Consider the following 23,448-nt stretch of genomic DNA (forward strand, 5'->3'; position numbering starts at 1 on the left):
TTGGGGTGCCCAGCCTCCTGTGTCCTTTTTTTTAGAAGTGGGATAAAAATGGAAAGACCAGGAGGAGTGTACAAACCTCCTTCCATCCCATAATACCACTGTCAAGAAAATACATGCTCTTCCAACGAAGCATTAATCGGAAATCTCAAGGGGAAATCTCCTTGGTGCCGAGTCTTCAATCTGCTTCATATCTCCAATCACAGTTGGAGAAAGTGCCAGCTTTTCAGAGATAGAGGAGACTTGTAAAGTCATTTTTCCAGAATTATTTTCTTTCGTTCAGGACTCCCTAAACGTTGTGTTTTTCTGCATGGTGGTATCCCTAACCTTGGACAATTCCACTCAAGAATTTGGTAAGTGGATTTCTGCCCTGTCAGTGGCCACCATCCAAATAGCTTTTTCCAAGTTTGGTTTTGGAAAGAGAGATCCAACTATCTGTTTAAAAATAAAATAATAAAATAATAAATCCCGATCTTTGTAAATATCTCACGTGACTTGAGAAAACTGCTTGATTTCAAATGATATTTGAAAGCTGAGGCATCCTTATCTTGACCGCTTGCTAGAGAAACAATTTGTAATGTTTAAGGCTTTGCTATATTTGAGAGAAATTACTTTCCTTTATTATTCAGTTCTGCAAATCTCTCTTCCATCCGCACATTTCTGTAAAAAATAGAAGCTGGTAGAACAGCAATGGGTCACTCATCGTGTTTTATAGTGAGAGAAAAAGAGAGAGATAGAGAGAAAGAGAAAGAGAGAGAGAGAGAGAGAGAGAGAGAGAGAGAGAGAGAGAGAGAAGATGAGAGAATGGGAAAGAGAATGAGAAAGAGAGAAAGGATGAGAGAGAATGTGTGTGTGAGAGAGAATGAGAGAGAATAGGAGAGAGAATGAGAGACAGAGGATGAGAGAATGTGTGTGTGAATGAGAGAAAGGATGAGAGAGAGAATGGGAAAGAGAATGAGAAAGAGAGAAGGAGAGAGAGAAAGGATGAGAGAGAATGTGTGTAAGAGAGAATGAGAGAGAATAGGAGAGAGAATGAGAGACAGAGGATGAGAGAATGTGTGTGTGAATGAGAGAGAGAAAGGATGAGAGAGAGAATGGGAAAGAGAATGAGAAAGAGAGAAGGAGAGAGAGAAAGGATGAGAGAGAATGTGTGTAAGAGAGAATGAGAGAGAATAGGAGAGAGAATGAGAGACAGAGGATGAGAGAATGTGTGTGTGAATGAGAGAGAGAATGGGAAAGAGAATGAGAAAGAGAGAAGGAGAGAGAAAGAGAAAGGATGAGAGAGAATTTGTGTAAGAGAGAATGAGAGATGAGAGAAGAGAGAGAAAGAGACAGAGGGGATGAGAGAGAGAATGTGTGTGTGAATGAGAGAGAGAGAAAGGATGAGAGAATGGGAAAGAGAATGAGAAAGAGAAAGAAGGAGAGAGAGAGAAAGGATCAGAGAATGAGTAAGAGAGAATGAGAGAGAGAATAGGAGAGAAAGAAAGGATGAGAGAGAATGTGTGTAAGAGAGAATGAGAGAGAATAGGAGAGAGAATGAGAGACAGAGGATGAGAGAATGTGTGTGTGAATGAGAGAGAGAATGGGAAAGAGAATGAGAAAGAGAGAAGGAGAGAGAAAGAGAAAGGATGAGAGAGAAAGTGTGTAAGAGAGAATGAGAGACAGAATAGGAGAATGAGAAACAGAGGGGATGAGAGAGAGAGAATGGGAAAGAGAATGAGAAAGAGAGAAGGACAAAGAAAGAGAAAGGATGAGAGAGAAAGTGTGTAAGAGAGAATGAGAGACAGAATAGGAGAATGAGAGACAGAGGGGATGAGAGAGAGAGAATGGGAAAGAGAATGAGGAAGAGAGAAAGGATGAGAGAGGGAATGGGAAAGAATGAGAAAGAGAGAGTAAGAGAGAGAAGTGGGGCTGTGCCTGCCTTTTCTGAAACGAACAGGGATCTTGAATGATCTTCTAACGCAGTGGTTCTCAACCTTTTTAATGCCGTGACCCCCAACCGGTCGTAAGTCGAGGACTACTCAACCGGTCGTAAGTCGAGGACTACTCAACGGGTGCAGCACCGTTTGCAGAATGGGACTTTTTGGCGCTCAGCAGGGCAGAGACAGCCTGGACAATTCCTATTGGCTTTGAAAGCCAATAGAATTAGACTCTATTCAAGAGAGTCTATTCTATTGGCTTTCAAAAGCCAATAGAATAAAAGGGAGTAGCAGAGCTAAGGAAAAGGGGGAAAAAATGGCGGACTGTGTTGTTTGGCAACCCCCGTGAAATGGTCGCTCAACCCCAAATGGGGTCCCGACCCACAGTCTGAGAACCACTGTTCTAACGTCTTCTCCCCTTCAACAGGTCGGTCATCCTCACAGATGGTGGTCTTGGCCTCCTCCGGTGGGATGACATGGCGGCTAAGCTCCCGCCCCCTTGCCTTCCCCTGGCATGCCAGCTGGCTCTCTTTGCCCTCCATGAACCTTCACGGGGGTGTCACCTTAGGGATGATCCTGGCACTTTCTCCAGTCTGTTGCCCAGCCCTTAAGCTCGGTCTGGTGGGACCTTGGTCCCGCGACGCCTTCTTCTCCAGCGCCCTGCCTGAAGCTGCTGCTCAACTAGCCGTGGAGAGGATCAAGAAGGATCCCTCCCTCTCTGCGATCCACCAACTGGATTACGTCTTGTTTGAGGAAGACTGCCGGACCTGGAAAGCCGTGGCTAGATTTGCTGACTCCTCCAAGAATCTGTCAGCGTTCGTAGGACCGCTGAATCCTCGCCACTGTGAGGCTGCCTCTTGGCTAGCACAAGGCTGGAACAAAGCCATGTTGTCCTGGGTCTGTCTAGAAGACCCCCTGGACAATCCAACGAACCAGCCAGCATTGATAGGAACGTTGCCTTCTGCGGCTTCTGTCCTCCTCGCCGTGTTCAAATATTTCAGCTGGGCTCATGTTGGCATCGTCTCTTCCAAGGGGGAACTTTGGGTGGACACAGCTCACAAGCTGGCGAGCGTCCTCAGAAGCCACGGGCTACCCGTGGCTCTTGTGACGTCCACCGGGACGGAAACGGGAAAAGTAGAAGAGACTTGGCGCAAGATTCAAGCTGCTGGAAATATCAAAGGTAAAATGGCGGAAATGTTCCGGATGGGAAACTAACAAAATGTAGATCGACCGGGTTCCACCTACATCGCAAAGTCTTGGAAAACCTTCCACGGTTCAGTGGAAGCAAATATTTGGAGCTCAGGGTCCCTGGTGCGGTCGGAGCTTTCTAGTTCTCATGTAGATGTTTAATGACCCAACTAGGTAACATCATCAGTGCTAGAAGGGGTGGTGGTGTTTGGTCTCCGCTTCTATACTATTGCCCTGTTAGTGTTGGTGGAAGTGCCTCTTGGTGATCCCTTGATTAGGCTGTGGTTTACCGTTTGATTGTTTGTCTGAGCAGGTAGTTCCTTAATGGAGGAATTGTTTATTCCTTGATTGTTGGTCTAATATTGGTCTTCCTTCCTTCCTTCCTTCCTTCCTTCCTTCCTTCCTTCCTTCCTTCCTTCCTTCCTTCCTCCCTCTTCTTTCTTTCCTTCCCTTTCTCTTTTATTCCTTCCTTCCTTCCTTCCTTCCTTCCTTCCTCCCTCCCTTCCCCTTCCCCCCTTCCTTCCTTCCTTCCTTCCTTCCTTCCTTCCTTCCTTCCTTCCTTCCTTCCTTCCTTCCTTCCCCTTCCTCTTTCTCTTTCTCTTCTTTCTTTCCCCTTCTCTGTCTCTTTTGTTCCTCCCTCCCTTCCCCTTTTCTTTCCTTCCTCCCTCATTCTCTCCTTCCTTCCCTTCCTCCCTCCCTCCCTTCTTCCTTTTCTTCTTTCTTTCCCCTTCCTTTTCTCTTTTGTTCCTTCCTCCCTCCTTTCCCCTTCCCCTTTTCCTTCCTTCCTTCCTTCCTTCCTTCCTTCCTTCCTTCCTTCCTTCCTTCCTTCCTTCCTTCCTTCCCCTTCCCTCTTTCTCTTTCTCTTTCTCTTCTTTCTTTCCCCTTCCCTGTCTCTTTTGTTCCTCCCTCCCTTCCCCTTTTCTTTCCTTCCTCCCTCATTCTCTCCTTCCTTCCTTCCTTCCCTCCTTCCCTCCCTCCCTCCCTTCTTTTTCTTCCTTTCTTTCCCCTTCCTTTTCTCTTTTGTTCCTTTCCCCCTTCCGCTTCCCCTTTTCCTTCCTTCCTTCCTCCCTCCCTTCCTTCTTCTTCTTTCTTTCTCCTTCATTTTCTCTTTGTTCCTTCCTCCCTCCTTTCCCCTTCCTCTTTTCCTTCCTCCGTCCCTCCGTCCCTCCCTTCCCTTAACAACCGTCTCGCTTAGCAACAGAAATGTGGGGCTCAATTACGGTCATAAGTCAAGGACTACCTGTAACAAATTAAAGTCTCCAACTGGCCTTTCCACTTTGATGGTCGGAAGCACGCTCATCCTAGTGCAGGGGGCTGGACTAGAAGACCTCCAAGAGCCCTTCCCACTCTGTTACGCTGGTTAATTCTGCCTTTCTCCTCTCTCCCCCTCCCTCTCCTGTGGAAGCAAGAAGCTTTAACCCAGTGGTTCTCAACCTTTTTAATGCCGTGACCCCCAACCGGTCGTAAGTCGAGGACTACTCAACCGGTCGTAAGTCGAGGACTATTCAACTGGTGCAGCACCGTTTGCAGAATGGGACTTTTGGTGGGCTCAGCAGGGCAGAGACAGCCTGGACAATTCCTATTGGCTTTTGAAAGCCAATAGAATTAGACTCTATTCAAGAGAGTCTATTCTATTGGCTTTCAAAAGCCAATAGAATAAAAGGGAGTAGCACAGCTAAGGAAAAGGGGAAAAAAAATTGCGGACTGCGTTGTTTGGCGACCCCCGTGAAATGGTCGTCCGACCCCAAATGGGGTCCCAACCCACAGGTTGAGAACCACTGATTTAACCCCTTCCTTCCCTTTCTCCTCTCAGTCCTTCTGCTCTGCATGGCGTCTGCTTTCGCTGGGGGGGAAGACCAGGCGACCTTCCTAAGCAAAGCCCAGGAACTGGGGCTGGCCGACGGCAGGTACCTCTTTCTGCCCTACGACACGCTCTTCTACAGCCTGCCCTACGGAAACCATTCCTATTTCCTTCTGGAAAATGACGACGCCTTCCGGAAGGCTTACGACGCCGTGCTGACGATCACGCTGCAGTCTGGAGAATCGACTTTCTACGACGCTTTGCGAGCGGCCAAAGAAAAGGGAGAAATCAAGGTGGATTTTGAACCTGAACAGGTCAGTCGGTCCGTATTAGTATTGCTTTATAAAAACCCTAGTAAGGCCACACCTGGAATACAGCAGCCAATTTTGGTCACCGCTATCACAAAAAAGGTGTTGAGAGTTTGGAAAAAGTTCAGAGAAGAGCAACTAAGATGATACAAGGCCTTGTTGAAGGAAAAGTCTTCATCGTGGTTCAGTCCAAGCCGGGAATAAACAACATGGCGACTGCTTTAGAAAGAAGGTTGCAGTTTATTGAAGAGGAGAGCCGAGACAGGAAGGATGGCTCTGGAAGAAAAAAGTGCGAGCACATGTAGGGAGTGGGTTTTTATACCCTCTGGAGCCTTTTGTTTGGAGTTGTTTCCTGTTCCTGTTTGAGGCTTTGTATTTCCTGTGTCATGTATTCTGACGTAAGTCTGAGTGTGCCCTTTGGCATCTGTGAGTTAATCTTATTATGTCCTGTCTTAGAGTTTGGGTGGGATATGTAGATTGTAGGTGTCTTTGTCTTCCTAAACTTTTAGCTGGAGGCCTCCAGCCTTCCTGAATGGATTACCGCATCTGCTGATTCCTGCTTGGGGGAGAGAGACCTGGGGCTATTAAGAAAAACTGGGCATGCTTTTCTGCCTCTTTAAGATCCTTTGAGGAAATATATTTTTCTGCCCTTTCAATATTTCCTTCTCTGGAGGGCTGACTTCCCACAGCCTGGAAGCTAAACCATACGAAGAACGGCTGCAGGACTTGGGTTTGGCTAGTGTAAAGAAAAGAAGAAATAGGGGAGACATGATAGCTGCGTATCTGCCACAAGGGCTGCCACAAGGCAGAGGGGGCCAGGTTGTTCACCAAAGCAACAGAGGGAAGGACAAGAAACAATGGATGGAAACTGGTCAAGGAGAGAAGCAACCTGGAGTTAAGGAGAAACTTCCTGACAGTGAGGACAATCAACCAGTGGAACAGCTTGCCACCAGAAATCGTGGGCGCTCCATCACTGGAGGTTTTTAAGAAGAGCCTAGACATTCACCTGTCTGAAATGGTGTAGGTTCTCCTGCTTGAGCAAGGGGCTGGACTAGAAGACCTCCAAGGTCCCTTCCAGCTCTATTCTATTCTATCCACACATAATTCTTGACCAATGGAGCCCAAAATTTCTGGTGCTAAGCGAGACAGTTGTTAAGTGAGTTGGAGGAAGGTGAGTTGAATATAATAATAATAATAGTAGTAGTAGTAAAGTCGGAAGGGACCTTGGAGGTCATCTAGTCCAACCCCCTGCTCAGGCAGGAAACCCTATACCATCTCAGACAAATGGCTGTCCAGTCTCTTCTTAAAAACTTCCAGTGTTGGAGCATTTACTGCTTCTGGAGGCAGGCTGTTTGCCACCTCGATTTATTTGTACAAATAATAAAGGTGGGCTGTAGACGAATGAAATAAATACCTAAAAGTCCGTTTTGCCTTCGCTTCTGTCCTTTTGCAGGTCTCTCCTCTTTTTGGGACAATCTACGACGCCATTTACCTGGTCACCAAAGCCCTAGCCAAGGTAGGCCAGCCCCAAACCTCTGAACTCTCTGGAACGACCTTGATTCAACATGTCAGAAATTTGGACTTTGCCGGCTTCAACCGCAGGATCCAAGTCGACAGCCAAGGGCGGCCGCTGGCCAAATACGTCATTCTGGACACGGATGGCAAAGAAAGTCACCTGCACCCAACTTACCTGCTGGCAGCGTCTTCGGGCAAGATGCAGCCCTTGGGAAGAGAAGTCCATTTTCCTGGAGGGAGACCGCCCCCCGCTGATTTGGCCTGCTGGTTCGAACCCCAGGTCCTCTGCGAGAGAAATGACGTGTGTGAGTATCGCACTTTGGGGAAAAACCAAAAAGGTTCCTTTGCACAATGATCAGCAGACAAGTACGCCGAGAACTTTCTCTGACTTGTTTTCTGCTTAGGGACTCCCATTTCCTGGGGTTCTGGGAATTGTCACTTCCCTATATTTGGAGGGCTCAAAGTTGTTAATAATAATAATAATATATCTATAATACCATCAAACATCCACATCTGCCTATCCCAGGTCCTGGGTAAGGACTCGATAGGTAGATAAAATGCCAAATCCAGTCTGAACATCAGACTGGATTTGGTATTTTGTCTACCTATAATAGTAATAATAAAGTTGGAAGGGACCTTGGAGGTCATCTAGTCCAACCCCCTGCTCAGGCAAGAACCTACACCATTTCAGACAAATGTCTGTACAGTCTCTTCTTAAAACTTCCAGTGATGGAGCATTTACTGCTTCTGGAGGCAGGTGGTTCCACTGGTTAATTGTCCTCACTGTCAGGAAGTTTCTCCTTAGTTCCAGGTTGCTTCTCTCCTGGATTAGTTTCCACCCGTTGCTTCTTGTCCTGCCTTCAGGCGCTTTGGAGAATAGCTTGACTCCCTCTTCTTTGGGGCAGCCCCTGAGATATTGGAAGACTGCTATCATGTCTCTCCAATCTTTCTCTTTGTTTGAGTAACAGAATAACACAATTGGAAGGAACTTTGGATGTCATCTAGTCCAACCCCCTGCTTAGGCAGAAACCCTACACCATTTCAGACAAATGGCTGTCCAGTCTCTTCTTACAGACTTCCAGCATTCACCGCTTCTGGAGGCAGGTTGTTCCACTGGTTAATTGTTCTAACTGTCAGGAAGTTTCTCCTTAGTTCCAGGTTGCTTCTCTCCTTGATCAGTTTCCATCCGTTGCTCCTTCAAACTATGAATGCAGTAATTGGAGGAGGATTTTCGGTGATGTGTGCTTAATGCTTTCTGAGCTTGTTTGTTTCCTTGCAGATGTTTCATGACCAGACTAAGTAACATCATCCATAATAGAAAGGAGGAGGGTTGTGGGGAGGAGGAGGAGGAGGAGGAGGAAGAGGAGGAGGAGGAGGAGGAAATGGTTGTAAGTCAAGGGCAACCTGCACTCTACTCAAAGTGATCAACTCTGGAGCAGGATTTAACCTTCACTGTTTAATGTTGCTGGAATTGGATCTGTCTAGTTTAATGAAGAGAAGGATGAGCGGGAACATGATAGCAGTATTCCAATATCTCAGGGGCTGCCCCAAAGAAGAGGGAGTCAAGCTATTCTCCAAAGTGCCTGAAAGCAGGACAAGAAGCAACGGATGGAAACTCATCAAGGAGAGAAGCAACCTAGAACTAAGGAGAAACTTCCTGGCAGTGAGGACAATTAACCAGTGGAACCACCTGCCTCCAGAAGCGGTGAATGCTCCAACACTGGATATTTTTAAGAAGAGACCGGAGAGCCATTTGTCCAAAATGGTATAGGATTTCCTGACTGAGCAGGGGATTGGACTAGATGATCTCCAAAGTCCCTTCCAACTCTGTTATTCTGTTACTGAAACAAAGAGAAAGATTGGAGAGACATGATAGCAGTATTCCAATATCTTAGGGGTTGCCCCAAAGAAGAGGGAGTCAAGCTATTTTCCAAAGTGCCTGAAGGGAGGACAAGAAGCAACGGATGGAAACGGATCAAGGAGAGAAGCAACCTGGAACTAAGGAGAAACTTCCTGACAGTTAGAACAATTAACCAGTGGAACAACCTGCCTCCAGAAGTGGTGGATGCTCCAACACTGGAAGTTTTTAAGAAGAGACTGGACAGTCATGGTATAGGGTTTCCCGCCTGAGCAGGGGGTTGGACCAGATGACCTCCAAGGTCCCTTCCAACTCTGTTGTTGTTGTTATTGTTGTTGTTGTTATTATTATTATTATCTCTGTTTATTGGCCAGATCCGGGAGTGGAAATTGTAATCCTGCTACTGTCACCTCCTGTCTTCCTGCTTCTCTTCGGCCTGTACCTGGCCTGCCTCATCCGGTCAGTATTTATTTATTTTATTTTATTATTTCTGGCTCGCCACATTTGTGAAGGGAATCGCTGCACTTGTGTTAAGTTAGCAACATGGTGGTTAAGTGAGCCTGGTTTCTCCCCATTGACTTTGCTCGTCAGAAGTTTGCAAAAGGGGATCACAGGATCCCCAGGGACACTGCAGCCGTCACAAGTACCAGTCAGTTGCCAAGCGTCCGAATTTTGATCACCTGATCCCAGGGGATGCTGCAAGGATGTAAGCATGAAACACGGTAATAAGCCGCTTTTTTCGATGCCACCGTAACCATGAATGGTCGCTAAATGAATGATTGTGAGACATGTGCTATTTATGTTTTATCATCATGCAATAAAGCAATACAAAAGTTAAGATGGGAGGCAGAGTGGCGTGGTTGAAACTTCACCTCTTTCCACTGCATAAAAAGAAGGTGGAGCTTCAGCTGAATTGCTAGGTCCGCCATCTTGACTCTTTTGACCTCACCCTTCAGACAGTAATAATAATAATAATAATAATAATAATAATATAAAGCACTACATGGCCAATACATGAAAAAAATAGCTGGGAAAGCAGATAACAATAAAACCTGGCAATGGCTAAGAGCAGGAAAATTGAAGAAAGAGACCGAGGGACTAATTCTGGCTGCACAAGACCAAGCCTTAAGGACAAATGCATACAAAGTCAAAATTGAGAAGACAGCAACAGACAGTAAGTGCCGCCTATGCAAAGAAGCTGAAGAAACAGTGGACCACCTGGTAAGCTGTTGCAAGAAGATTGCACAGACTGACTACAAGCAGCGGCATGACAAAGTAGCAACAATGGTGCATTGGAAGATCTGCAAAAAATATCATTTGCCTGTAAGCAAAAACTGGTGGGATCATAAAATAGAGAAAGTCATAGAAAATGATAAAATTAAACTGCTCTGGGACTTCAGAATTCAAACAGACAAGCACCTGCAACATAACACCCCAGACTTAACAATTGTCGATAAGAAAGACAAAAAAGTCTGGATAGTGGACGTGGCAGTGCCTGGAGATAGCAGAATAGAAGAGAAAGAACTGGAGAAGATAACAAAATACAAAGACCTACAAATAGAAATAGAAAGACTGTGGCAAAAGCAAGCAAGGGTAGTACCAATAGTCATAGGCTCCTTGGGTGCAATCCCAAAACAACTGGAGCACCACTTGAACACCATTGGCATTGACAAATTTGCCATTAGTCAATTGCAAAAGGCGGCCTTACTAGGAACTGCTTCCATCCTGCGACGATACTGTAATACCATCAAACATCCACATCTGCCTATCCCAGGTCCTGGGTAAGGACTCGATAGGTAGACAAAATGCCAAATCCAGTCTGAACATCTGGCTGACTGTGAGATGATCCATAATAATAATAATAATAATAATATAATAATATATATAATAATAATAATAATAACCCCCAGTGAGGCACTACCTTGACGTGGTTGTGGGGCTTGTGTACTCTGAGGAAGATGAGAGCTATGCCAGAGGTTCAACCATACTGGACAGGTCTCATCAGAGGAGTCAGACAAAGAGTGTCTCTCCCATAAAAAATATGGTGAGACGTAAATTTCAGAATGCCATACCGGCTCGGACGTCGCCCGGGTTAACAAGGTCCGCACTAGATATTGGAGTTCCTGGATATCTGGTGAAAAATGGGTTACAGGACTCAGGACTGTTGGCTGAGCAACCAGGGCCAGCAGCTGCAGAACTACTGGAAGAAAAGGTGTTTACCCGTCGCAGATACACAGTGATGGAAAACAAAGAAATAATGATCTGTTACTACAGATCAAGTCCAACAAGACGAGGATATCTAAAACGAATGCACCAATTCTGGAAAAAACAACATCCAGAATCAGAAATAACAGAACAGAGACTAGCAGATCAACGCCGATTTATAACACGAAATAAAGTATTCACAGAAACAGAATTGGACGAACTGCAAAGGTTTACCCAGGGCAAAGAAATCAAAGCCTTACCAGAAGTAATTCAGAATGTAGAGGCAAACCAGGGGGAGTTGGCAGTGAAGGAATCCAGCAGAGATATACAACTGTTCTCATTTGGAAACCAGGCACCTCTTCCTCAGGAAGAACAAAACCCTCTAACTAAAGAAATAAAAGAATTGAAACAAAGAATAATTGAGCATCTAGAACAGCACAAAAACAACAGAATAAGGCTGCCTGCATTGAAGCTTGTTCCAAAGAAACAGCTAGCACAAGCATTAAAAGATGCAAATACTGCAATAGCAAGTATAAGCACCAATTCACTGCAAGAAACAAACCAACTAATGTACAGCACAGCTGCAGTTATAACAATACCTGGGATGCAAAATCAACAAAGAAGAAAAACAAACAAACAGTGCACCAGAAAAATGGAAGGTTAGACTAGAAAATAAGATCAGCAAGTTAAGATCACATGCAAGCAAGCTAGAACAGATGAAAGAAAAGAAGCTGAAGAACAAGAAGACCAAAGAATACCTAATCAAGAAATACCACTTAGAAACAAGGAAGATCAAGGAAGCACTGGAAATAATAAAGCAACAAATAACAGCTATAGCCAGGAAAATCAGTAGATATGAAGCTCGAATTGCAAACTATAGGCAGAACCTCCAATTTCAATCCAATCAGAAATGTTTCTACCAATCCATCAATGGAGAAACTGCAAGGAATCAGTCAGTACCTGACAAGGAAGAAACAGTGCAGTTCTGGAAGCAGATATGGGATAACCCAAAGAAATACAACAAGGATGCGGCTTGGTTAAAAGAGGTGGATGCAAATAAAACAGAAGTTGAAATGAAAGAACTAGTAATAACAACAAAAATGGTAGAAAAAAGAGCAAAGAAAATCAAAAATTGGTCAGCACCAGGTGAAGATGAACTGCATGGGTTTTGGTTGAAACATCTAACTGTTATACACCCACTCATTGCCAAGCAATTCAACAATATACTACAAGGAGAAGAAATTGAAAAGTGGCTAACAACTGGGAAAACCTACCTAATAATGAAAAATCCAGCAAAAGGGGCAACACCAGGTAACTACAGGCCAATTACCTGCTTACCAACAACTTTCAAATTACTAACTGGTGTGGTAGCTGATGCAGTACAACAGCATCTAGTTGAAAACAATCTCTTTCCACCTGAGCAGAAAGGAAACCGCCCCAATAGCAGAGGAACAAAAGATCAACTCCTAATAGACAAAATGATCTTGGAAAACTGCAAGAGAAGGAAGACCAACCTGAATGTGGCATGGATTGACTACAAAAAGACATTTGACTCTCTGCCACATGATTGGATAATCAAGTGCCTAGAAATAACAGGAGTCAGTAGAAACATCAGAAAATTTGTGCAAAGATCGATGGCACAATGGAAGACACAGTTGCAGATCAATGGTGAGAAGCTGGGAGAGGTTAATATCAAGAGAGGAATATTTCAAGGAGATTCATTATCACCATTACTATTTGTTATTGCACTGTTTCCTCTGTCAACAATACTGAATAACTCAGGACATGGCTATCAAACATCAAAAACATCTGCTAGACTATCCCACCTCCTTTACATGGATGATCTGAAGCTGTATGGAAAAACATCATCTGAAATAGAATCGCTGCTCAACACTGTCCGTATATATAGCCAAGATATTGTAATGGAGTTTGGCTTGGACAAATGTGCCACACTTACTATCAAACAAGGAAAAGTAGTGAAAACTGAAGGAATCAAGATGCCCCACGAAAATAACATTAAGAGTCTGGAGGAGGAAGAGTACTACAAATACTTGGGTATCCTTCAAGCTGACAACATCAAGCACACTGAAGTCAAGAAAAAGATTAGAGGTGAATACATCAAGAGAGTGAAGAAGATCTTAAAGTCCAAACTCAATGGAGGAAATACCATAAAGGCAATCAACACCTGGGCAATCCAGTCATTAGGTACACAGCTGGAATAGTGGACTGGACTCAAGCAGAACTAAAAGCAATGGATAGGCAGACCAGAAAAATAATGACAATGAATCATGCCCTTCATCCACGCAGTGACATTGATAGACTTTATCTACCAAGGCAAATAGGTGGGCGTGGAATGCTACAAGTACATCAGATGGTTGAAGAAGAAAAAATGACTTTGGAAGAATATCTGAAGAACAATGATGAAGATGCACTGAAATTAGTATATCAGGAAGGCTTACTAACTACTGGAGAGACCAAACTGGCCTACAAGAAAGACCAAATGAAGAACAGAATAGAGGCATGGGAAGACAAAGCACTACATGGCCAATACATGAAAAAAATAGCTGGGAAAGCAGATAATAATAAAACCTGGCAATGGCTAAGAGCAGGAAAATTGAAGAAAGAGACCGAGGGACTAATTCTGGCTGCACAAGACCAAGCCTTAAGGACAAATGCATACAAAGTCAAAATTGAGAAGACAGCAACAGACAATAAGTGCCGCCTATGCAAAGAAGCTGAAGAAACAGTGGACCACTTGGTAAGCTGTTGCAAGAAGATTGCACAGACTGATTACAAGCAGCGGCATGACAAAGTAGCAACAATGGTGCATTGGAAGATCTGCAAAAAATATCATTTGCCTGTAAGCAAAAACTGGTGGGATCATAAAATAGAGAAAGTCATAGAAAATGATAAAATTAAACTGCTCTGGGACTTCAGAATTCAAACAGACAAGCACCTGCAACATAACACCCCAGACTTAACAATTGTCGATAAGAAAGACAAAAAAGTCTGGATAGTGGACGTGGCAGTGCCTGGAGATAGCAGAATAGAAGAGAAAGAACTGGAGAAGATAACAAAATACAAAGACCTACAAATAGAAATAGAAAGACTGTGGCAAAAGCAAGCAAGGGTAGTACCAATAGTCATAGGCTCCTTGGGTGCAATCCCAAAACAACTGGAGCACCACTTGAACACCATTGGCATTGACAAATTCGCTATTAGTCAATTGCAAAAGGCGGCCTTATTAGGAACTGCTTCCATCCTGCGACGATACCTGTAATACCATCAAACATCCACATCTGCCTATCCCAGGTCCTGGGTAAGGACTCGATAGGTAGACAAAATGCCAAATCCAGTCTGAACATCTGGCTGACTGTGCGATAATCCATAATAATAATAATAATAATAATAAAGTTGGAAGGGACCTTGAAGGTCATCTAGTCCAACCCCCTGCTCAGGCAGGAAACCCTATCCCATTTCAGACCAGTGGCTGTCCAGTCTCTTCTTAAGTAACCAGCTTTTACACTGCATGGTCAGTCTCGACCCCATCCTCCACCAGGAATCCACTCCAGATTTTCCCCACCGCCCGACCTGAGCATCTCTGATCTCTCCGGAGCTTTTGTGGGTGGCCCAATTAGCTAATGATTTCAGGAAATAAATTGTGCTAAGTAAAGAAATCTTAAAGAGCAATTATTGCAAGCCAGATGCTTGGATTCCTCTGACAATTCAAGCAGGGAGAGAGAATTCCTGGCTTCCTGCCTCACCTCTGCAGAAAATAACAACAATGCAAAATTATTAAGGGAGGCCAAAGAAAACCCCGTGCAGCTGGACTGGTCCTATAGGCCTAATGCGAGAGATTGTGCAAATTTAGCAACCGAATCAAACATGTGTTGCCTCAGAGCAGGGGTCTTCAAACCTGGCCCTTTTATGACGTGGACTTCAACTCCCAGAATTCCTCAGCCAGCATGGGGGAACTATGGCCCCTTCATGACTTGTGGACTTCAACTCCCAGAATTCCTCAGCCAGCATGGGGGAACTATGGCCCCCTTCATGACTTGTGGACTTCAACTCCCAGAATTCCTCAGCCAGCATGGGGGAACTATGGCCCCCTTCATGACTTGTGGACTTCAACTCCAAGAATTCCTGAGCCAGCATGGGGGAACTATGGCCCTTTCATGACTCGTGGACATCAACTCCCAGAATTCCTGAGCCAGCATGGGGGAACTATGGCCCCTTCATGACTTGTGGACTTGAACTCCCAGAATTCCTCAGCCAGCAGGGGGGAACTATGGCCCCCTTCATGACTCATGGACTTCAACTCCCAAAATTCCTGAGGCATTATGGGGGGAACTATGGCCCCTTCATGACTTGTGGACTTTGACTCCCAGAATTCCTCAGCTAGGCACGCTGGCTGAGGAATTCTGGGAGTTGAAGTCTGCAAGTCATAAAAGGGCCACGTTTGAAGACTCCTGCCTTAAGAGTTAGAAGGGGTATCAATAGGCCAATCTAGGCAGGCCCTGTATTACAGCTAGTCCTCGACCTATGACCACAATTGAGCCCAAGAAATTTCAGTCCTTAAGTGAGACTTTTCTTGAGTTTGGCCTCGCTTTATGATCTTTCTTCGCCTCACTTCTTAAGGGAATCCCTGCAGTTAAGTTAGTAACACGGTTGTTAAGTGAATCCGGCTTCCCCCATTGACTTTGCTAGTCAGAAGGTCGCAAAAGGGGATCACGTGGACCCCCCCCGGGGACATCGCGACCGTCAGAAACGTGAGTCGGTTGCCAAGCGCCCAAATTTTGGATCACGTGTCTGTGGGAATGCTGGAATGTTCCTAAGGGTGAAAAATGGTCAAAAGTCACTTTTTTAAAGTGCCATTGCAACTTCAGTCACTAAGTGAACCGTTGTTAAGTCGAGGACTGCCTTTAAGTGAAAAAAATGGGATGGTGGCCAAAGACTTACGCGTATTTTCAATCTGTTTTTTTTTTTCCAGAAACAGCCACCCCAACCGCCGACTTGTTAAAGGATCTCAGAGGCTGTTTCTGACTTTAGACGATATAACTTTTGTAAACACCAAAATCAGTCGAATGGTAGGTGACGGGAGACCGTCTTTCATTGGTTAAGGGGGGGAGTCTGCCCAGATAGGCAAAAAAGTCAAGATGGTGGCCGGTTGCATCAGTCATATGTCACTTTTCCCAGTGCCCTTGTAACTTCAAAAGGATCATTAAATGAATGGTTGTAAATCAAGGACTATACCTGTCATGGTTCCGACAGATGAACCTCTTCAAAGAACTTCGAGGCATTGTTTACCTTAAAGAATCTTTATTCGAGTAGCATAGCATCAGCACTAACATAGTCGAAGCCATAATCTGAGTTCCCCTCCCCTTGAGCACATAGTATCAAAGCACAATTCCCTCTTCCAATTAACTGTCATAAATCACATTCCCCAATTAGCTTGAAACGCAGGCTTCCCCTCCAGTTCTCTAGCCGCCAATTCTTATCATCTCTTATTTCAATAACCTTGGTTCTCACACTAGGTTCAGCATTGTTATGTCCTAGCTAAACTCTCATGCACATTCCTCCCCCCCCCCAGCATCATCTAACTCTAACTCTAAGAGTAAAACATAAGAAGAAAAGGGTTGCATCTCCATCTGTCGTCAAAGCAAAAATATCCGATGTTAGCAGCGTTGACAATACCCCCCCTTGGTTTCCATCTTTGCTTAATTCCTAGCTGTGCAGGTTGTCCTCAACTTACGACCACCGCAGAGCCCAAAATGTCTGTTGTTAAGCAAGTCTTGCCCCATTGTACGACCTTTCTTGCCACCGTTGTTAAGTGGATCACTGTATTTGTTCAGTGAGTAGCACGGTTGTTAAGTGAATCCAGCTTCCCCCCATTGACGTGGCTTGTCAGAAGTTTGCAAAAGGGGACCACGTCACACACACACACACACACACACACACACACACACACACGTGATGCTGCAACGGTCATAAGTGTGAACCACTGGGACATCACCCCGGGGACACTGCGACCGTCATAAATAGGAGTCAGTTGCCAAGCTTCCAAATTCTGATCACGTGATCGTGAGGATGCTTCAAAGGTCGTAACTCTGAAAACCGGTCAGGAGTCCCTTTTTTTTGGCACCGTTGTAACTTTGAACGGTCACTAAATGAACTGTTGTCAGTCGATGACTACCCGTATATGCTCTTTCCCCCCCCCCTTGGTCTCCATCTTTGCTTAATTCCTGGCTGTCATTGCTTGCTTTCCCAGAGGTTAACTCTTGACAACCTCAGCGAGTCAAAGAGCTGCTCTGAAGAACACAGCCTCAGATCCGTGACCCACTCGTTGTCGGTGAAAAGCACAACTCTAACCTACGAAACCTCCAATGTGGCTGTGTACGAGGTAAGGGAGACCTTCATGACGTAGGAGCAGTGAGGATTTCTTGAGATCCCTCTCCATCAATATCGATAAAGCCCAAAATAGTGGCAGAGACAAAAATGGGGGAATATTAGTGATTGGCCCAGTCACTTAGCTGGCCTTCAGGGCTAAGGCGGGACCAGAACTCCCAGTTTCCTGGTCATTGGCCCAAAGTCACCCAGCTGGCTTTCATGGCTAAGGTGGGACTAGAACTCACTGTCTCCTGGTGATTGCCCAAAGTCACCCAGCTACCTTTCGTCTCTAAGGCAGAACTAGAACTTCCAGTCTCCTGGTGATTGGCCCAAAGTCTCTCATCTTTTGTCTCTAAGACAGAACTAGAACTCCCTGTCTCCTGGTGATTGGCCCAAAGTCACCCAGCTGGCTTTCATAGCTAAGGTGGGACTAGAACTCACTGTCTCCTGGTGATTGGCCCAAAGTCACCCAGCTACCTTTCAGAGACGAACTTCCAGTCTCCTGGTGATTGGCCCAAAGTCACCCAGCTATCTTTTGTCTCTAAAGCAGGGCTAGAACTCACCATCTCTTGGTGATTGGCCCAAAGTCCCCCAGCTGGCTTACATGGTTAAAGTGGGACTAGAACTCACCATCTCCTGGTGATTGGCCCAAAGTCACCCAGCTGACTTTCATGCACAAGGCAGAACTAGAACTCCCAGTTTCCTGGTGATTGGCCCAAAGTCACTCAGCTATCTTTCATTGCTAAGGCAGAACTAGAACTCCCAGTCTCCTGGTGATTGGCCCAAAGTCTCTCATCTTTTGTCTCTAAGACAGAACTAGAACTCCCTGTCTCCTGGTGATTGGCCCAAAGTCACCCAGCTGGCTTTCATAGCTAAGGTGGGACTAGAACTCACTGTCTCCTGGTGATTGGCCCAAAGTCACCCAGCTACCTTTCAGAGACGAACTCCCAGTCTCCTGGTGATTGGTCCAAAGTCACCTAGCTATCTTTTGTCTAAGACAGAACTAGAACTCCCAGTCTCCTGGTGATTGGCCCAAAGTCACTCATCTTTTGTCTCTAAGACAGAACTAGAACTCCCTGTCTCCTGGTGATTGGCCCAAAGTCACCCAGCTACCTTTCGTCTCTAAGGCAGAACTAGAACTCATTGTCCCTGGTGATTGGCCCAAAGTCTCCCACCTACCTTTCCTGTTTAAAGGAGGAACTAGAACTCACTGTCTCCCAGTGTCTAGTCTGGTGCCTTAACCACTATTAGATCTTTCATTGTAAAGCTATAGTAACAAAATCTTGCAAGTCTGAATATACTCCTCCCACTTTTATTTTCATATGAACTAGGGAGGGATCAGACTGGGGTGTTTTCTCAAGTTATTTTCTTTGTCTGGGCTTAATCCCCGTTTATCTTGGTAGCATCCAAGTGGCTGAGGTTATCCACGGTTCTTGCTGTTACAACCATCATAGTGTCCCCACAGTCAAGAGATCACAATGCAAGCGATTGGCAACCCCGTGTATTTACAATGGTTGCAATGTCCCGGGATCACGTGATCACCATTGGTGACATCCCGGGGATCTTTTTTTTTTAATAAAAAGTTTTACAAATTTAATACAATATAAACCCCTTCCCCCCCTCCCCCACTTCCCAGAGCTGATTACAGGGTAACAAATAAACAAACATAATCTAACTAACATTAACCAACTATACTATCAATCAAAACCATAACACGCTTTAACTCCTTTTCAAGACAAGTATTAACGAATTATAAACAAAAATAATAATATAATTAAAACTATTAATAATTATCTAAAATCTACTCATATGCAAGATAATACTTTTCAGTTTCATATTTTTTTTTGAATGTAATCAATCCATCTTTTCCAAATCATAATATATTTTTCTTGTGAATGGTCCTTCAAATAGGCGGAGATTTTCGCCATTTCTGCTAAATTAGACACCTTAAGTATCCATTCTTCCATAGTAGGCAGAGAGTTTTTCTTCCAATATTGCCCCACTAATAATCTTGCAGCTGTTATAAGATTCAACATCAAGTTGATTTCTTTAACATCAAAGTCTACAATAATAACCAACAAAAATAACTGCGGAGTAAACTTTATCTCTCTCTTAAAAATCTTTTGAATATTCCACCAAATCTTAATCCAAAAAGCTTTTATATCTCTACAAGTCCACCAAATGTGAAAATAGGTTGCATCTAAACTTCCACATCTCCAACATTTGGGCTGTAAATTCGGATACATGCGGGACAATTTTTGACATCCCGGGGATCTTTTGATGATCAAAATCAATCGGCAGAACCAAATTTGTTTAACATGCGCTTGATTCCCGTAAGGACCCCTGTGAAAAAGTTTGTTATATGAACTTTGGTTTTAAAAGATTTGCTCTGCTTGGACAGGGAAACTGGGTATGGCTGAAAAAACTGGAGACTGTGTTGGCCAGTGATTGGAAGCCACGCGCAACCCATGTGCTTACCAAGGTACGTAGAAAGGGAGAGAGCAAATTGTGCCCCACGTACACATCTTAACTCAGTGTTTCGCACCCTTGGCAACTTTAAGACAAGTGGACATCAATTCCCTGCAAGGGTTATAAGTGTGAAAAACGGTCATAAGTCACATTTTTCAGTGAAAAAGGCAACCTTGGCACCCTCAAAATGGAAGCAAAAGTCCTAGGACAGGGGTAAGCAACCTTGTCTCTTTTATGGCTCATGGACTTCAACTCCCAGAATTCCTCAGCCAGCATGGGGGAACTATGGCCCCTTCATGACTTGGGGACTTCAACTCCCAGAATTCCTCAGCCAGTATGGGGGAAGTATGGCCCCTTCATGACTTGCGGACTTCAGCTCCCAGAAATCCTCAGCCAGCATGGGGGAACTATGGCCCCTTCATGACTCGTGGACTTCAACTCCCAGAATTCCTGAGCCAGCATGGGGGAACTATGGCCCCTTTATGACTTGTGGACTTCAACTCCCAGAATTCCTGAGCCAGCATGGGGGAAACTTTGGCCCCTTCATGACTCGTGGACTTCAACTCCCAGAATTCCTGAGCCAGCATGGCTCAGCTTGGAAACCTCTCCCTTTCCCCTCAGCATGGCTGGCTCAGGAATTCTGGGAGTTGAAGTCCACGAGTCATAAAAGAGCCAAGGCTGCCTACCCCTGTACTAGGAGATTCAATCAGTTGATCCTAAAGGAAATCAACTCTGGATGTTCTTTGGAAGGACGGATCCTGAAGCTGAAGCTCAAATTTTTTAGCCACCCAATGAGAGGAGAAGACTCCTGGGAAAAGACCCGGATGTTGGGGAAGATGGAAGGAAATAGGAGAAGGGGACGGCAGAGGATGAGGTGATTAGATATGGTCATCAAGGCAAGGAACATGATTTGGGATGAACTCCAGGAGATAGTGGAGGATGGAGTGGTGGTGGCTCTGACGTGCTATGGTCCATGGGGGCCACAAAGAATCAGACACAACTTAGTGACTGAACAACAACAAGAAAATGGAACCTCTCAAGTAGATGGACTTCTCCTTCCACAATTTCCCATTCAGCCATGCTGTGCTTTCTTACACCTCCTTATATAATAATAATAATAGTAGTAAAGTTGGAAGGGACCTTGGAGATCATCTAGTCCAACCCCCTGCTCAGGCAGGAAACCCTACACCATTTCGGACAAATGGCTGTCCAGTCTCTTCTTAAAAACTTCCATTGTTGGAGCATTTACTGCTTCTGGAGGCAAGCTGTTCCACTGATTAATTGTTCTCACTGTCAGGAAGTTTCTCCTTAGTTCTAGGTTGCTTCTCTCCTTGATTAGTTTCCACCCATTGCTTCTTGTCCTGCCTTCAGGTGCTTTGGAAAATAGCTTGATTCCCTCTTCTTTATGGCAGCCCCTGAGTAAAGTAGTAACTTTACTACTATTATTATTATTTAACCTCCTTGTTCTCTTCTTTTTTGATTTGTCTGTAGATGAGGGACTTACGCCATGAAAATGTGAACCCCTTTCTGGGTGTTTTATCTGACACGGGCCTTTCTGCAATCGTGATGGGTTTCTGCTCCAGGGGAAGCCTCCAGGACTTGCTACAAAACATGGACATAAAGTTAGACTGGATGTTTAAATCATCCCTTTTGATGGATTTAATTAAAGTAAGTCTCCCTCTGGTTTCTCAACTTGCTGTTGCAGTAAGGTTCTATCGCCAGAAAAACCAAATGCACAGGTACAGAATAGGCGGTACCTAGCTCAAGTAGTAACTGTGAGAGGGATCTCGGAGTCCTAGTAGGCAATCAGCTAAACAGGAGCCAGCCGTGTGCTGCAGCTGCCCAAAAAGCCAATGCAATCCTGGGCTGCATTAACAGAGAATCGGGATCACAAAAAGAGGTGATACTGCTTTATAAGGCATTGGTAAACCATACTTGAATATTTCATCCAGTTTTGGTTACCCCGATATAAAAAGATGTTGAGACTCTAGAAAGAGTACAGAGAAGAGCAACAAAGATGATTAGGGGACTGGAGGCTAAAACATATAAGGAACGGTTGCTGGAATTGGGTATGGCTAGTTTAACGAAGAGAAGGACAAGGGGGGTCAGGATAGCAGTGTTCCAATATCTTAGGGGCTGCCCCAAAAAAGAGGGAGTCAAACTATTCTCCAAAGCACCTGAGGGCAGGACAAGAAACAACTGATGGAAACTGATCAAGGAGAGAAGCAACCTGGAACTAAGAAGAAACTTCCTCACAGTGGGAACAATTAACCAGTGGAACAACCTGCCTCCAGAAGCTGTGTATGCTTCAACACTGGAAGTTTTTAAGAAGAGACTGGACAGCCATTTGTCTGAAATGGTATAGGGTTTCCTGCCTGAGCAGGGGGTTGGACTAGATGACCTCCAAAGTCCCTTCCAACTTTATTACTATTATTATTATTATTGTTTTTGTTGTTGTTTTTGTTGTTGTTGTTAAGTGAATACAGCTCTGAAGAGTGACCCTACCTTTAATCCCAAGGAGTTAGATAGACATGGTCAGTTAGTGCTTAAAAAGTGCTGAAAGCACTTTTCCAGCTTGCAAAAAGGCCCCTAAAATTCTTGGATTCGGCTCCAGATCCTTTCAGCCGAGCACACATACCTAAAGAATTCATCCTATTCACGGAATTGAATGAATCCAATATCAACATGACTCCATCTGAATTTAAATGAAAGGTGAATCCTAGAAGTGTCATTGCAATCCTGGCTTCCATCTTGTCGTTCTGGACCCTGGATGGTTCTGGAGTCCAAGAAATTTAAATTTTTACCTTACCTCTGCCAATTTCCTTGTGCCCTATCTCCTCATTTTGGAATAATAATAATAATAATAATAATAATAATAATAATAATAATAATAATAATAATAATAATAATAAAGTTGGAAGGGACCTTGGAGGTCATCTAGTCCAACCCCCTGCTCAGGCAGGAAACCCTATCCCATTTCGGACAAATGCCTGTCCAGTCTCTTCTTAAAAACTTCCAGTGTTTTAGCATTCACTCACACTCCCCAACTGTCCACTCCGTAAAAGGATGACCAGGCCCGTCCTAAAAACCAGCTGAGGTAAAATCCCACCATCTTGAGGGCCCATTTCTGAAGGCGGATTGTTTTAATTTTTCACGTGTTTCTTCTATTGGCCCAGAGGAAAATGCCAAAGCTTTGTTTTTATTTTTATTTTGTTTCCAGGGCATGAAATACTTACACAGCCAGGCCTTGACCCACGGGCGCCTCAAATCTCGCAACTGTGTGGTGGATGGACGGTTTGTGTTGAAAATCACGGATTATGGCTACGGGGAGCTACTAGCCGCCCAGGGGGTCTCCCAGGATCAGGCCTCTGCCGAAGGTAGTTTTGCCCCGTTTTACGACCTTTTTCACCCCTGTTGTTAAGTGAGTCACTGCAGTTGTTGAGTCAGTAATCCAGTTGTTAAGTGAATCCGGCTTCCCTTCTTGACTTGGCTTAACAGAAGGTCACATAAGAGGATCGCGTGATCCCGGGACGCTCAACCGTCGTAAATCTGAGCCATTGGCCAAGCATTTGAATTATTTTTTTTGGGGGGGTAAAAGTTTTTATTGTTTTTTCCCCCCCATACATTCAGTAACAATTTTTCAACCAACGTGCTGCCTGAGTTTACATTTGCTAATACATATTTAATTCCTAATCCTTTATTCTTTCTCTAGCCATCGATAAAATAAGTCCCAAGTTTGGTAATATTTCGTTTCTTCTTTTTATTTCAGCCTCATAGTCAGTCTGTCCATCTCTGCGCATT

The 23,448-nt window shown here is 44.6% G+C and overlaps 1 protein-coding gene across 1 annotated transcript; it reads left to right on the plus strand.

Moving 5' to 3' along the window:
* Positions 1-265: 265 nt before the first annotated feature.
* LOC120320242 (retinal guanylyl cyclase 2-like) lies at positions 266-23,024 on the plus strand (the record flags this gene model as incomplete). The annotated part of the gene is made up of 10 exons (XM_039369796.1): positions 266-350; positions 2,344-3,096; positions 4,918-5,219; positions 6,667-7,033; positions 8,961-9,045; positions 15,782-15,878; positions 17,060-17,191; positions 19,580-19,660; positions 21,139-21,315; positions 22,868-23,024. Coding segments are annotated over exons 1-10 (2,194 nt in total), but the record flags the coding sequence as incomplete, so codon positions are not given.
* Between the last annotated feature and the right edge of the window lie 424 nt (positions 23,025-23,448).

The sequence above is a fragment of the Crotalus tigris genome, unplaced genomic scaffold (assembly GCF_016545835.1).
Source record: "Crotalus tigris isolate CLP2741 ecotype Arizona unplaced genomic scaffold, ASM1654583v1 scf7180000021252.422678, whole genome shotgun sequence".
Taxonomy (NCBI): domain Eukaryota; kingdom Metazoa; phylum Chordata; class Lepidosauria; order Squamata; family Viperidae; genus Crotalus; species Crotalus tigris.